Raw genomic sequence first — 16,883 nt, forward strand, 5'->3', positions numbered from 1 at the left:
CGAGTATCGATTTGAGTGGAGTATCGCAAACTAAAGTGCATTGTAAATGTAACATATTATGGCGAATGGATTTAGTGTCCGCAGTCATATAAACCCAAATAAACAACAAAATGTAACATTGTAACCTATTGGATTAAACTCGGTGACACTGGATTAAACTTTGGAAACCGGTTTTTTTTGGCCGGTTATAACCACCAGGTTAAACCGTAAGCAAAAAAGCCGGTATAACCGAAAACCGGTGTTTTGTCAAAAACCGCCATCTCTAGTTTGCAAGTAATAGAAACCACGAATAGGCGTAACCCGAAACTTTGTCTCATTAGAAACTTTATTTCTCCGGAAATAAAATTTCGAATTGTTTTAAGCAGATGTTGCTACGGTATCCATATCGAGTTATTTTGTTGTAATTCGGTATTAAGACGTTGGATTTGTTTCAGTTCGTTCAAAGGTAGTCATATATACACCCTCTGAGGATCTCTAATGAGAGTGAAACTTACGTAAGGGCGTTTATAACGCTCTCTGAACGAACTGAAATATACTTAAGACGTCTTTTAATTTCGTTTTACAGCGAATTAATTTTTATTTATTTATTGATTCCTACGGACTTAAGAAAGTTGTTGAAAGATTTAATTTTGATTGTTCAAAAATTCAAAATCAATGCTTGTTTTACAGAATCGACTTTATTTGGATTCGAATGACCTGTTGTGATTTAATATTGACTATTACTTGATACCAAAAGTTTTTCTTACGATCTTATCCAGTTTATTTTTTTCTAGGATGGTACAGAAGACGTACATGACTTAACAAAAGGAAATAGACACTTTAACCCCTTAATTCTCTTTATTCCTGCTATGTGTGATATGATGGCGACATCCATTATGTACATAGGATTAAATTTGACATTTGTTTCGAGTTTTCAGATGTTCCGAGGATCTGTGATAGTATTTGTAGGATTATTAAGTACTGGATTTTTAGAAAGAATGTTAAATAAATCACAGTGGTCCGGAATATTTTTCGTGATACTTGGACTTGCAATTGTTGGTATTACAGACTTTGTTTATCATGATAACAATGGATCGCATGGACGCAACGATATTATAACAGGTAATGTAATTGGCTTACGCACTACAGTCCATATTTATGGAATACATTAATTATTGGCTTTATTAAGTTTTAAGAAAAATCCTAAAGAATGTGTATTTACCTTTTTTGCTTTTAATATGCCACTTGCATTGTTTATACAATTTAATGACATATAGAATATCTACGGTATGATGGCAACATTTATATTCTCGTGTTTACCAATTTTCCTTGTATCACGTTTTGGCATTGAATTTAATAATTCTTATAGGGCTTTATACTCTGGGCTAATTAGCAAAATTCATGGAAAAGTTATTTACCAGCAATTTGATTGCTGGAATCGAATTATAAGATCCTATATATTAATAATATAGGTATGCAAATCCGCAGATAGTGTGCTACTTTTTTTATAAACAAAATGGCGCCGACAAATCGTATTTTTTTTCAATTATTTCTCTATAACTCCGAAGATTTTAACTTTACAACAAGAACACCCAAACAAAAATTCACCACAATTAAATTCTGCATAGAAATATGTTTTTCACGATTTGCTCCGACGAAAATTTTCCTCGGAAAATGCGGGTTTTCCTAACAAAAACTCTAATTTTCAAATAAAGTTTTAGGTAAGTAATTATTAATCAATAATTAAATAACTTAGTGACATCAAAGCTTTCTTGGTATAGATTGTAATTCCAGAAGCCGGTGAAAATTAAACGAATATTTTAGCAACAATTCAATTGTTCATAAACAATTTACGATCGCAATAATAACCAAAATAATCATGATACATTGATCAAACTTATAAAGATTATAAAGATGAGATGCTTATTTAATATTTTATCGACAAAATATAAATTTTTCTTTTTTTTTGCATAATCTTTAAATTTTGAAAAAAAAAATAGTTATAATACGCTGGTCTAATTAGTAAAGTACAAAGAAAAGTTATTTACCAGCAATTTTATTGCTGGAATCGAATTATAAGATCCTATATATTATTAATATAGGTATGCAAAGTCCGCAGATAGTGTGCTACTTTTTTTATAAACAAAATAGCGCCGGAAAATCGTATTTTTTTCAATTATTGCTCTATAACTCCGAAGATTTTAACTTTACACCAAAAACACTCAAATAAAAATTCACCCCAATTTAATTCTACATAAAAGCATGTTTTTTCCGATTTGCTTCGACGAAAATTTTCCTCGGAAAATGTGGGTTTTCCCAACAAAATCTCGAATTTTCAAATAAATTTTTTGGGCCAATAATTATTTATCAATAATTATATAGCTTGGTGAAATAAAAGCGTTCTTGGTATAGATTATTAATTCAGAAGCCGGTGAAAATGAAACGAATATTTTAGCAACAATTCAATTTTTAATTAAAAATTTACAGTCGCAATAACAACCAAAATAATCATGAGACATTGATCAAACTTAGAAAGCTTATAAAGGTGTGATGGCTATTTAATATTTTGTCGACAAAATATAAATTTTTCATTTTTTTGCATAATCTTTAAATGTTTAAAAAAAATTGTTATAAAAAAATTAACATTTCTCAGAAATTGTTTATTATATTCTAATTTTATAAAATACTTAAAATGCGTATTTCATAGGTCTTGAAAATGAATGCTTTAAAAAAAATTTCCAATCATTCGCAAAAAAGTTATGAAACAGCAAAGTAAATATACGAAATCTCCGTTGTTTATAATTTGTTTTAATTGTTTCAAAGCTTAAAAGTGAGTCTATGGTACAATCTAATTACTCACAAAGAATGTCAAAAATTAGTGCAATGGTTATATTTTAATCAAAGATTAAAAATACTTTTTTTTGTAATTTTTAGCGCAAAAGTAGGCCTGATACAGAGTCGGAGCTAAAATGTTCACTCGAAGCGACTGACACGCAGCATATATTATTTATAAAAGTGTACGTCTCGCGTGGCCGGTCGTCGCTCAGAGTGAAAATTTCAGCTACAGTGCTGTATTATTCTACTTTCGCGCGTGTAAATTACAAAAAAATATATTTATAATCTTTAATTAAAATATAACCATTAAATTGATAATCGATATTTTTTTGTAAATAATTAGCTTGTACATTATACTCACTTCTAAGCTTTGAAAGAATTTAAAAAATGTATAAACACCGTATAATCGTATGTTTATTTTGCTGTTTCATAACTTTTTTGTAAATGGTTGCAAAAAAGTTTTAAAGCATTCATTTTCAAGATATTTGAAATGCGCATTTTAGCTATTTTTTAAAATTACAATATAATAAAAACTTTCTGAGAAACGTTAATTTGTTTATAACTATTTCTTTTAAACATTTAAAGATTATGCAAAAAAATAAAAAAATTTATATTTTGTCGACAAAATGTAAAAAAGGCATCTCATGTTTATAAGATTTCAAAGTTTGATCAGTGTATCATACTTATTTTGGTTATTATTGCGACCGTAAATTATTAATTAACAATTAAATTGTTGCTAAAATATTCGTTTAATTTACATCAGCTTCTGGAACTATAATCTAAACCAAGAAGGCTTTTAAGTCACCAAATTATTTAAATATTGGTAGATAATTACTTATCTAAAACTTTATTTGAAAATTAAAGATTTTGTTGGGAAAACCCGCATTTTCCGAGGAAAATTTTCATCGGAGCAGATCGGGAAAAACACGTCTCTATGCAGAATTTAATCACGGTGAATTTTTATTTGAGAGTTTTTGTTGTAAAATTAAAATCTTCCGAGTTATAGAGCAATAATTGAAAAAAACACGATTTTCGGGCGCCATTTTGTTTATAAAAAAGTAGCACACTATCTGAGGACTTTGCATACCTATATTAATAATATATAGGATCTTATAATTCGATTCCAGCAATAAAATTGTTGGTAAATAACTTTTCCCAAAAATGGCCTTTTCTCCGATAATCAGCCCAGACTATTATAGTTATATCATAAATCGCAAAATAAATGCACTATGTTTTGCAGAAATAGAGATGGTATTTTACGGGGAGACAAGACAAAAAATTAAACAAACAGGAACAGAAATACAACAGCGGGGACAAGAAATCGAACAACAACAAATACAAGAAGCGGAACCACAACAAACACAAGAACCGACAGAAATAAAGATAATAATGGTAATAAATGACCTAAAAAATAATACAAGTAGAAGAAAGTGGAGTGCTAGCAGATATAAAAGGTAGGAGGAAATATAATGCAGCAAAAAATAGCTCGACTTTCGAAAGAAAATATGGGAAAACGAATAAATGCCAGAGCAAAGGAACATAGCACTCATCTGCCCAATTCACAAGAAAGGTGATAAAACTATCTGTAAAAATTACAGAGGAATCGCACTATTAGAAGTGGTACATAAGGTATTGCCAAAAATTATAAGAACCAGAATGAAAACTTATGAATCAGAGATAGGAGAATACCAGGTTGGTTTCAGACAGGGAAGAGCAACAACCGATCAAATGTGTATGCTAAAATTATTACAAACCACTAGTTATGAACAAAATCTAGGCTTGCATATGCTCATTATCAATTTTAAACAGGCTTACGACTCCATCTCACGAAACGGACTATACGAAACGATGAAATCACTAGGAATATCGGAAAAACTGATAAGATTAGTTAAAATGACACTAACCAATACAGTCAATAAAATCATAATAGAAGGAAGTTTTTCAAATCAGTTTAACGTCAATAGAGGAATAAAACAAGGAGACCCCCTGTCAACAGACTTATTCAACCTAGTACTAGAAAAGATAATTAGAGAAGCCAATATCTAGACAAGCGGCACGATCCTTAACAAAAGATAACAGTGCATAGTTTTTGCAGATGTCTTGGTTTGGTGTTTCTGACACGTTTAAGAGAAGAATTTCGAAAAATGTTGAAAAAATTTAAAGAAGAAGCTAGAACATATGGCCTGACTATAAACTAAGAAAAAACCAAGTATGTATATGGAAATGAGAGGGGAAAATGCAGAAGAAAATAATTGGACCACCCTACGGACAAATGACAAATAATATAAATTTGAAAAATTAACTGAAGATTTTGAGTACCTTGGAGTAACAGTTACAAATAGAGGAGACGAAGAGAGAGAAGTAGATAAACGGTTGTTGAAAGGTAGCAAAGCAGTAGGATCATTAATCGCACTGTTGAAGGCAAAAAACCTGTCCAGGGCAGCCAATAGTGAGACCAACGGTGATGTATGCACGGGAAACTTGGACAGTGAATCAGAAGGAAGAAAGAAGCTAGAGATTTGGGAGAAGAAAATCTTAAGAAAAAATGTTGGTGGTATAAAGGAGGCTAACTGGTAATGGTGCAGAAGAACAAACCAGGAGCTAGTGGAGATGTATAAGAGACCTGAAATATCAGAGAAAATCAGGACGCAGACAGTTAGATGGTTGGGACATGTTTCACGAATGTCACAAGAAAGAAACATCCTAAGATTTTTTTAGCAGAAGAGCAAGGGAAGAAAAGAAGAGGGACACCACGATGGAAGTGGTTTGATGCCGCCCGTTTTGACATAGAAGAAATGGGTACAAGATACAGAAGAGGACAAGTAAAGGGCCGGAAAAAGTGGAAGAAATTAGTCAAGACTATCGAAGCCATGGGCCTCTAAGACCTATTGTTTCAGTCTTTCGTTTGGTTTATTGTGGTTATCAAATACGGGTAACTTTTTTGACCATATACTTGAGTTTCTTGCTTTTTTGACTGTTGCAAATTCACGCTTGCAAATAATCATAAATAAACCTCTGCTGTTCTTACAATTAATATTGTATTGTCCACATGCCACATATCGAATATAATTTATAACATTTCTGTTTCCAATTTACAAAATTTCGTTATCCAACTTTCCCGCAGAGAAAAAGGTTTTGACATTTAATATTACTATTTAGAGGGGTGTCTTTCCCTTTTTTTATTACAAATTTTGTGTAAGTTTACCACCGAGGAAGCCTTGTATTATCAATAATATTACTTTTAATTAATTTTATTTAATTAATATTACTTTTTTAAGATGTCTTAAACGTATGGGGTAATTATGATGATATAATGTGTTGTTGTTTGCAATTTGCTCTATCATCGGAAGTTACATAATATACCGATAGTATTTTTAGTGGTGGTAATACAATACCTACTTAAACTAGTCGCAAAATACTTCTTTTTAAACATAGAGATGATATCCTTCAACTTAAAAAATCGTTTTTACATACTTAATATTGATCAAAACTGACTGCGGGCTAATTTTCAGCTGATCTAATAACATAGTCTTCCAGACTCTTCCATAACCCAAATATGGTTTTGCAAGTCTAATCAGCTTAATAATCAATTTTTTAATTTTAGGCGATATGTTAATCATAATTGCACAAATTATTCAAGCTGTTCAAATGGTAGTCGAAGAAAAATTTGTAGCTGGACAAGATATTCCTCCCCTGCAAGCGGTCGGTTGGGAAGGTAAGTCTTTGTTTTGTATATGCAAAAAATATGTGCATAATTATAATATATGCATGCATACGTTATTATTTATTATATATTTTATGCTTTTTTCTTGCAATTTTAAAACGCCTTACTTAGCGGGGAGATTCCAGATGATTGGAATATATTATACAATCTTCCATTTTCAAAAAAGGCGACAGAAGGTCACCAAATAAGTATAAAAGCATTAGTGTAACGCTTCAATATCAGGAATCTTTTCCACAGTTATAAAAGAAAAAATAGAACAACACATGGTCCATGATTGATTTTTAAATGCCAGATCATGTTTAGATAATACATATATTCATCGTGAGACAAGTGATAGAAAAGAACAAAGAGAAAAATATTCAAACACATGACCTTTGTCGACTTGGAAAAAACACACGAAAGCATGCCCAAGAAACAACTTCGGGAAACAATCAGAATAGTGCACGTTTAGTGCAATAGTTAGAGAGAATTGTTTGAATATAACACAAAGACTGTATAAAGGAATAGAGGTGCAAATAAGATTAGGCAATGAAATCACAAAAACAACCACCGCAACAAAAGGCCTCATATAGGAATGTGGTGTATCACCTAATAATAATTAGGAAATTAGAGGAAGAATGTGGGCTATGGGGGACTCAAGATAAATATGTGTAAGACCGCATACGTATGTATTGGATCCGATGTTGTAGATTTAAACTTAGATTTAGAAGAAGAGACTATTAAGAGTTGTCAGACTTTTAAGTATTTAGGCTCAATAATAAACCGAGATGGTGCGGTTTTTTTATTTTTTTAGCACGGGGAAAACAACCCAAGAAAGCACTCTATGGAGTGATATGAAACAACATTCTAAACAAAGAAAACAAAAAAGGATCTTTCAGAGTTAGTGATAAATATTACCCTACATGAAGCGAAAGTATGGTCAATGACAACATCAATACGAAATAAAATAAGAACTAATAAATAAATTGAACTGGACTTTGTGGAAAGATGTCTATAAATCACCAGAGAGGATAGAATAAGAACATAGGAAATATGGAACAGAATGGAGGTTGAATGCTCAATTAAAAAAGTTAGGAAAACTGAGCCCTGTAGTGCCACTGGCATGTACAAAGAATGTCAGAGCACAGGTGGCCGAAAATAAAATTTGACTGGGACCCGACGGGAAGTAAACAGATAGGAAGGCCTGCTGCAAGATGGAAAACATACATAGGCAATGACATGACAGAAATATCAGGGAAGGTGACTGGGAGAATAGAGTTATTTGGAGGACGAAAACGGCGAACTCATAATAAAGCCGAAGAGGAAGAAGAAAATACTTTTCTAAATATGCATTACACATGTATACTGGCTTAATGTCTTCCACTTTAATACTTTAATTTTATAATTTAGGTGTTTTTGGCTTCACTGTGCTGGCCCTTCTGCAAATACCGTTTTATTTCATCAGGGCTGGTCCTCCTGTTACGATGAATCCCGGAGACCGTTTAGAAGATGCTATTGATGCTTTTGTCCAAATTGGCAACAACTGGAGACTTGCTCTTGCAGTTTTAGGTAAGATGCTTTTAAATCTTATGTGGTAGTAAAATCAGTAAAATAGATAGTGGGGATCGTTTCTTTATTTACCAATCTACACCATATACTAGGGAATTAAATTAATCAATGTGTTTTTCTTCTTCATCTTTAAGCGCTGTCTCCGCGACGAAGGTTGGCAATCATTATTACTGTTCTGAACAGTTGCCTTCCCGAACAGTTCCGTTGAATCTTGAATCGCGGAGTAATTTACAAATCTGCTGTTGAAAGTTCTTCCCTACGCTCAAGCGCGCTGACGGGAACCTGCTGCAAAGCGAGTCGAAATACCTTCAACTCGCTTTGAGGCAGGTTCGTCCCAGCGCGCTTGAACGTAGTGAACAACGGTCAACAGCTGTTCCCATTCTCTTTTGTAAATTACTAGGCGATTTAGAAACATATTCAGGTGTGCGTCACTTGAAGATTTGACAACCAAAAAAGAATTTGAAAATAAAAGTTCACAATACTTTAAACGCGTTTTCCTCAAAACTGCTTTTTTCAAAGGCGGTAGACATTGTAGCTCAAAAACTACTTGACCGTTCCATCTGTAATGTTTATATTTTCTTTAAACATTTCTTGAGGGAACGCTGTCCAGATATTTTTTGTTTTATGCTTATTTCTTGTTTAACAATAATAAATATGTTGATTTTCACCCTTTTTTTGCAAAAAATTCGTTGTTTTGATATATGAATGATATCAAAACGTCAAAACCCGATAAAACTAAAAAGACTCGACAGCGTTACCTCGAAAAACTCATAATCTAATAAAATATTTTTGAATGTTTTGCTTACCATGATCCAATGATGAGTTTTGATGTCCACCGCAAGATTCATTGTTTTTTGGGGTGTCTTTAAAAATTTGCCACCGTTGCACTGTGGTTCCAAATGCCGTAAACGTGGTCATGGACCTTTAAAAGGGTATATTGTTTATACACTTCGGAATTATTTTCGTTCTTAAGGGTTTTTGGCATCGCTGATTAAGAATATGACATTATTTTTTCTGAAAAACAAAATTACTGATCCAACATGGCGGAAAGAAATTGAAAATATCAATCAAACAGGAAAATTTTTTGTCAAGTTTGGTAGTTTAAGGTCGCTGATTACAAATCTAACATTACCTTTTTTAACAAAATGGCGGATCCAATATGACCGAAGGAAATTCGAGAATTTTATTTTAAACGCATATTTGTTTAAAATTTTATATGTATTATAAGGGACTTTTGAAACTGCTGATTAACAATAGGTACCTTATCTTTATGAAGTACAGTATTTAGAACCTATTCCTTATGTACAACCGCCCAGACAAACTCAACAACTGCCAGCAATGCATAGGCAGCTAAACCAAAGTGATTCTGTATCTTCCTACTATATATTTTACTGTTAATAAACTAGTTGCAGAATTTTGTACTTTTTGAATGTATCTTTACAAAACTTTGATTATCTCAAGTATATTTTTACTATTTACTTATTAACAAATTTAAGGCATTTATTGTTACTAAATCTTAAAATAACTTACATCTTACGTTACTACATACTTAAAAAAGAAGAATCTGCTTTATAACGATAAAATTGATAAACTACCAAACGTTTTACAGCGTTTTCAATATACGCGTTCTTTTTCACTTTCTCTGCCGGCCAAAATAATCCCGGACATGGCTCACTTGTTCTTGAGCTATGAACCAGAATACATTCAATCTTTATCTCCAATGGGGACTTTTTTTTCGCCTCATGACCACGTTTTCAGCATTTGGAACCACTGTGCGTTGGCTTATTTTTCAATATTTTTCCTTGATTTTTTTTTAATATTCTGTGAATTATACTAAGGGCCGGTACTTTATGTCCCGGTTAAACCTCGGTTAGCTAACCGGGGTTTAATCGGGACAGAAAAGTACCTGATAGGGCCTCTTGCGTTGTAATAAAAGCAATTGTAATTATTATTATAATTATTTATGAACATAATAATAAGTATAATTGCGTGTATGTCTATTTTATGCATATATTTCTGTCCCGATTAAACCCCGGTTAACTAACCGGCTGTTAACGGAGACATAAAGTACCGGCCCTAAATATGTTTATTTTATTTAAAAATAGAATAATTCTACCATACTTTCAAAAAAATTCACAAAAATGTGCTTGACATGTTTATTTCAACCCCTACGCCCCCCGATTTTGATAGGCAACCCATACAAGTAATATTTGTCTATGTATGAAATGTACTAAAAAAAAATTTAAATATTTAAAAATAAAAAGATAAAAAGCTTTGTTTATAATAGGCCAATTCTATGGGTTTACTTAGGCTACAATACTATTTTTAAATACCTTTCATATGTCAATTTTTTCGTTTGGCGCGTCTAATTCGATGGTAAAGTATTTAAGGTATAAATAAAATGCTTAAGTATCAAATGAGCCCATCAGAATCAAAAGCTGCTAAATCCAAAATTTTTCCTTTTCCGGTTTTTACATAATTTGAAAGTTCAAGTATCTATTAATCTACACTACAGGCATAAGTTTTCGGCTCGAATCCGCCATTTTATGACATTTATTGATGCCACTTTGATTAAGAAATACCGAATACTTTTTGGGAAATTTACATTTTTAATGGTTTTTTAGTCTCCTGAAAAATTTTATAAAATGGATCTGCAGGTTTTGTTTCTATAGTAGGCCTCAAAAAATATAAACTGTTATATTATAAAATATATTTTAGGTACTGTTGTGTCTATTGCCTTTTTCAACTTCACTGGTATTAGTGTGACAAAGGAATTGTCCGCAACTACTAGGATGGTCCTTGACAGCGTGAGGACGATCGTCGTTTGGGTCTTCAGTTTAGCATTCTTCGGTCAAAAGTTTCATTTTTTGCAGGTGAGTAGATATCTAAATAAAGATGTCAATATCCGCAACATAAATAATTTCCTGTAGCTGGTATATACCATTAATCACAAAAAATGTATTTAGTAAAATCCTTTATAAAAGGTATGTATTTTTAAAGTTTTTTAAAGGGCTACGTATGAAATTTACAGAACATGTAAATTTAAATTTATGATCACAATCACAGAGTGTTTTCGATCTGAAAAGATCATCAGTGCTGAAACAGGATGATAACATGCTGAGGCATTAAAATAAAAATATGTGGGTAAAAATCCTTTATAAGTAGTACAATTATGAAAAATTTACATTGTTGTGTTTAACCTTTAACTACCCGCGCATCAAGTTATAACATAACTACACGCGTGGCGTACTTTGTACGCCACAAGAAAATACACTTAAAAACAGCGGATTTGTTTAATTTTTTTTGAAAAAATACACTTAGTTGTTTGTTATAAACCTTATTCGGCATCAGTGAATACTTGGAGTTCCTTTTCAGTAAGCCAATTAGGATTTATAACTGGAATCATGGAATAACTGGATTCCATGATAAATAAAATTACTAATAAAAAATTTTTTTAAATGTGATTTTTTACAGGAGAAAAAGTATTGTTTACAAAGAAAAATATATTTTTTGCCATAATGACTAAAAAACAATTAAAATATGTACTTATATTACGACTTATAGTAATATAATCCTGGGGTATATTGTCCACCACCGGAAACAACAAATAATAAAATGTAAATTACAATCTTTCCAGAACGCCGATTATAACGAAACTAAAACCAAATTGTAAAGCACATTCCAGTGATAGGTTAGAAAAATAAGCAAGGTCAAAAATTAAATTTTTAAATATATTTCCAGTAGAATTCTTATATCTGGCGTACAAAGTACGCCAGCGCGTGTAGTTAAAGGTTAATTATAATTGATGGTTGAAATTGTTCTAGATATAGCACCAGGCATCACAGGACTCCCCAGGTTGCTCACGTCCTGAGGTTATGTCCTCACACTACGGACGGTAGTTGGTAACTGAACTGAGTTCAGGTTTCAGAGGTTGAAGGGTTTTTACCCACATATTTTTATTTTGGTGACTCAGCATGTTATCATTCTGTTTCAACACTGATGGAAATCTTTTCAGATCGAAAACCCCTTATAAAGGATTTTACTAAATATTTTTTAATGTCAATAATTTAAAAATATCGTTTGATTTGAATTGCATTTAATACACTCCTGGTCAAAAAAACCTGGACACTTCGTATGTTTTTTTTAATTTAATGTCAATAATTTAAAAATATCGTTTGATTTGAATTGCATTTAATACATTCCTGGTTAAAAAAACCCGGACACTTCGTATGTTTTTTTTAATTTGGTCAGTGTATAGTCGTTTAAATAGAGAAGAAATAAACATTAATAATAGAAAACGTTCATTCAAAACAATAGAAACGGTTCTTTTAATGTTTTTAAATGATCGCATCACCATCAACACAATATTTTGACAATTGGCAAAAAAAATGACACTGTTGTCTTGTTTACTAGCAACAGATTTTTTGCACTTTTTACTGCATTTACGATAAGTTTCATGTCTATTCTGATTAATTCAGATCACTATTCATTAATGTTTTCAAATCGTGTTAGTGTGACTTCCGAAAATAATGCAAAAGTTGTGGCATTACATGAAGACGGCCTCAGTATACGATATGTTGCAAATTGTGGGAAACCGGGAAACCCACCTGAGGGACCGCAGACATTCGGATACAATAAGCATCTCTGTGTAAAGATAATGAAGTCAACTTTAGTAAGTAACAAGACATTTATTCAAATAACACATTACACCATAATATTATTGCGAATGGCTGAATGATTAATATCTATGCCATTAAAAAGTACCAACCATGAAGTTCTCACGAAGTATCGTCAGATTGGAGAATACACTAGAAGACCAGGACCAGACAGAAAAAGGTGCAGAGATCAGCGTGATGAACATTTTTTAATGATTTCCGCATTACGGAACCCCTCTTTAGCGTCAAATGTTCTCGCTAGTCGTTTGTTAGAAGCTCGAGGAACTCATATTTCTGCACGAACTGTAAGAAGAGTCATGAATGAAAGTGGTTTACGTTCATAAGCCAATACTATGCCCTAAACTAACAGCAGCTCATCGAACTAACAGGATTGGATTTACGAATGATCACAGAGACTGGACTGTTCAGCAATGGAATGTAATGTTTTCTGACGAGTCCCGATATGCTTACGATCTCCAGACGAATGCGAACCGCTGGGTGTATTTCACCCAGAGATGTTATGGTATGAGCGGGTATTTCTTTCAACGGATGCATCGAATTAATTTTCATCGAACATGGAACTCTAGCAGCAGAAAGTTACATACGAGAGTGTCTGGATGAGAATGTTATCTCCTGCGCCCTTTTTGGTGGGGGATAATTTCTTATTTATGCAGGATAATTCTCGTCCACATACTACGCGAATCGTCATGGATTACCTAAATACTGTCTGAATTCCCGTTTTGGATTGGCCCGCTGGTAATCCTGACATGAACATTAGGGTGCATCGAAAAAGGCGAAAAAAAAATTTTTTTTTGCGATGGAAAAATAATACCTCACAAAAGTTGCCCAATCAACTGTTAAGTATTTTGGTAAAATTTTTTCGAAATTGGAAAATATCTTCTGCCCCCCCAAGACAATTAAAAATTTTGAAAAAATGTTAACGGACGAAAAAAATTTTTATTTCGAAACGAAAATGTAATAGCTTACAAAAGTTGCCTAACACACTGTTTAGTATTTTAGTAAAATTGCGTTGAAATAAAAAAATATTTTCTGCCCCCCACGGCAACTAAAAATTAGAAAAAATACATTAATATGCGAATTTCTTTTGTAAGGGAAATTTAATACCTTATAGAACTTGAATAAATAAATTCGGTTTAAATTGGAAAATATTTTCTGGTTTCACAAGGCAATTAAAAATTTTACTTAAGAAAAGTATACTGAAACATTCTTTTTATAACAAAATAGCCTAACTTATCCGTCTCCCAGAGTCACCCAAGTTTTTTAGTACTAAAATAAATATAAAGCAAAGTACAAAATTAGGTATATAAATATTACAAAAAAAATATGGCAAAAGCATTCTATTCGGAGATGTCTTCCGATTTAGCATTAAAGTGAGGCATAGTTTTTCTGGAATGAATTCGATTTTTTATAAATCCATACGCTCGAATCCTCGAATACGCTCCACAAACTGCTAGAGAAGCTTGTGTCACAAGCTTGACACATCGTTCTACACATTGTTTGTGGCAGTGATATTTCTCAATCTCAATGTTAAAAGGGTCTAAGTTAGGATTCTTAATAAAATCTCGCAGATTGTCACTCGAAAATCTAGAGAATATAGGTCGTTCTGTAAGGTGATATTCTTGTTAGTTAATTAACTCAAAGTAGTCGTTTGAATCAAAATTTTTATAGGAGAAAGTTTGAAGACCCTCACGTTTTTTGATTTGGTCACTGGCCAACTTTTTTTGATGTCCAAGAGGTAGATCATTTGAATGTCACAGACATACAAACCACTGACGCAATTTTTTAAGATGTTCTTCTAACAGCCGTATTACATCTCCCTTAAATACTAGCCGTATTTACGACTGTTTCGTCACATGCAATAGCTGGATTTGATACTTTCTGATATACCAGACAGCGGATACCCATATCCGAAATATTTGCACCCTGGCTCATGCACAAGTGTTATGTTCCACGATCGATTGACCATAAAACTTGATACTGTTTTTTACTTGAGCTAAAGTTTTGTCTTTGCGTCGGTAACTTTCTCCTTTTATCGTTGTTCTCTCTGATTATATTTGTTTTTGTTTTCCCTATCAATCGAGCTTATCACCATTTTTCTGGGACCTCTTTGATTTAATAGAAATTCGCGCTCATCCAGAGGCACTTTTTGAGATTTGCTACAAAGACAATTAATCAGAGTGTCGCATTTGCATGCTGCAAGATCGAAACGTATAGTTCTACTTTTGTTCTTAAAGCATTGAATTTTATTTTTTGTAAAATTCACTGTTTTGCCTGGTCTTAACTGGTTTCATAAGTTTCATATATTTGTCATGATCGGCTTTTAAAAGCTGAATAATTCTTGTATGTTAAATTATTGGAATTAAAGCCTTTTTCCATATTTTCTCCAATTTAATTGCAACCTGTTCGGCAATACCAGAAAATCCTTGCTCTTTCTTGCTGAGTTTTTTATTCTCTTGCAACCACAAAACTTTATCGCTTGTTTGTATTTCGGTAAAACATTTTTAGCTAGGTATATTTGGTGGTTGCCCAAAGATGGGGAGGTCCACAGCACATCTTGATTTTATTAACCATGATCCTGGTTTATCTATTTTAAAAATCTTTAATTTACAAACAACAATAATAACAAAGTAGGGCATCGCACCAAACATAAGTGAAAATTACATTCACGAAGCAGAACATTTCAAAGGGGTGGGGGAGACTGAAAAAACAAATAAAACTTTAAATATCGTTTAAATTTGTAATTGACAACATTATAAGTTTTCTTTAATTAATCTAAGATCGAGTTAGCACATACTTTATTCCAAATAATATAAATTGAAATTTCCATAAAAATCAGATATTTAATAAAATTCAAGGTCGTTGGGGAGCAGAAAATTCGCTTAGAAAAAAAATTAAAAATACTAATATGCTGAAAAATAACACTAGCAACTTTTTCACGCTATTAGATGTAACATTTCCAACTTTTATTTTTTCGATGCACCCTAATGAACATATTACATACCAACATTTTTGGGACATTTTAGGGAAAATGATTAAAAAGAGGCAATCATTGCCAGAAACGATTTAAGAGCTGAAAATAATGTTGAATGAAGACATATACCTCAAGATCAGATTCAGCAACTGATTGCAAGTTTGCATAGGCGTATAGGGCTTTTCATCGATTGTCATTTGTTTCGAACTTCCGTCATGTGTCACATAATATTAATATATCTACGTCATACGTCTTTGGACTGTGAATGAAAAGTCCTATTGAAATGCTCCGCTGATGTAAGGGGGGGGGGAGCCAACTGTGGGAAATTTAAATTTTAGTTTTTCTGTTGTTTCATTTTTCACTATTAATTAATTTATTATTATTTTTTCCATTATTACTTTTTTGGTATTTTGAATGAACGATTTATATTATTATTAATGTTTACTTTCTCCCCATTTAAACCACTTAGCACCTACAGAATTTAGAAAAACATTCAAAATGTAAGTGTAGATTTTTTGACCAATAGTCTATAAGGAAGATTTTCATATAAAATAACTATTTTAGAAGTAGGAAATTATAATTGAGTTTTACTGTCACAAATTACGTTAAGTATATTTTAGTTTTATATCTGAGTTCAAATAATAATTGTTTTCATCTCTTACTACAGTAATAAACTAAAAGGGTACTCTATTGAAAATTGTAATTAAAGACAATATATTGTAGTTGGTAAAACTCTAAATTACCAATAAATGCCGTGTAAAATTCAATGTAATCAGACAAAAATATATTGTTTGACATTTTATAGTAAAGTTTTATCATAGCGTTTGATTTAAATTTAAGTATAGTTTTCTAATTTGTAAAAATATTTTTGTTTTCTATTTTTTTATTGAATAAATATTTCTCTATTACAATATCTTTCACACAGATCAAATAAATTCAAAATATTTACACGCATTGTTGAGACTGTAGTTATTTTTATTTTGTGTATTTTGTCAAAAACTGTTTTTAGGGGTTTTCGGGGATTTTCCCCATATTATAGACTTTAAAATAGATCAGATCAAAGTTTTTTATAGGTTATATATAATTTGAAATAGGTAAACTGTGTTAGGACATTTAAAAATAGGGGAACACGTTAAATCCCCTTAAAACC

General features: G+C 31.9%; 1 protein-coding gene across 1 annotated transcript in view; it reads left to right on the forward strand.

Moving 5' to 3' along the window:
* Positions 1-16,883, forward strand: part of LOC126880184 (solute carrier family 35 member F6) — an 82,120-nt gene that overhangs the window by 54,916 nt on the left and 10,321 nt on the right. Inside the window, exons 3-6 of the mRNA XM_050643959.1 lie at positions 774-1,101; positions 6,419-6,529; positions 7,928-8,086; positions 10,805-10,959. Of these exons, the coding sequence (XP_050499916.1) occupies positions 774-1,101; positions 6,419-6,529; positions 7,928-8,086; positions 10,805-10,959 (753 nt within the window). The remainder of the gene's footprint in view (positions 1-773; positions 1,102-6,418; positions 6,530-7,927; positions 8,087-10,804; positions 10,960-16,883) is intronic.

Source organism: Diabrotica virgifera, chromosome 2 (assembly GCF_917563875.1).
Source record: "Diabrotica virgifera virgifera chromosome 2, PGI_DIABVI_V3a".
NCBI lineage: Eukaryota > Metazoa > Arthropoda > Insecta > Coleoptera > Chrysomelidae > Diabrotica > Diabrotica virgifera.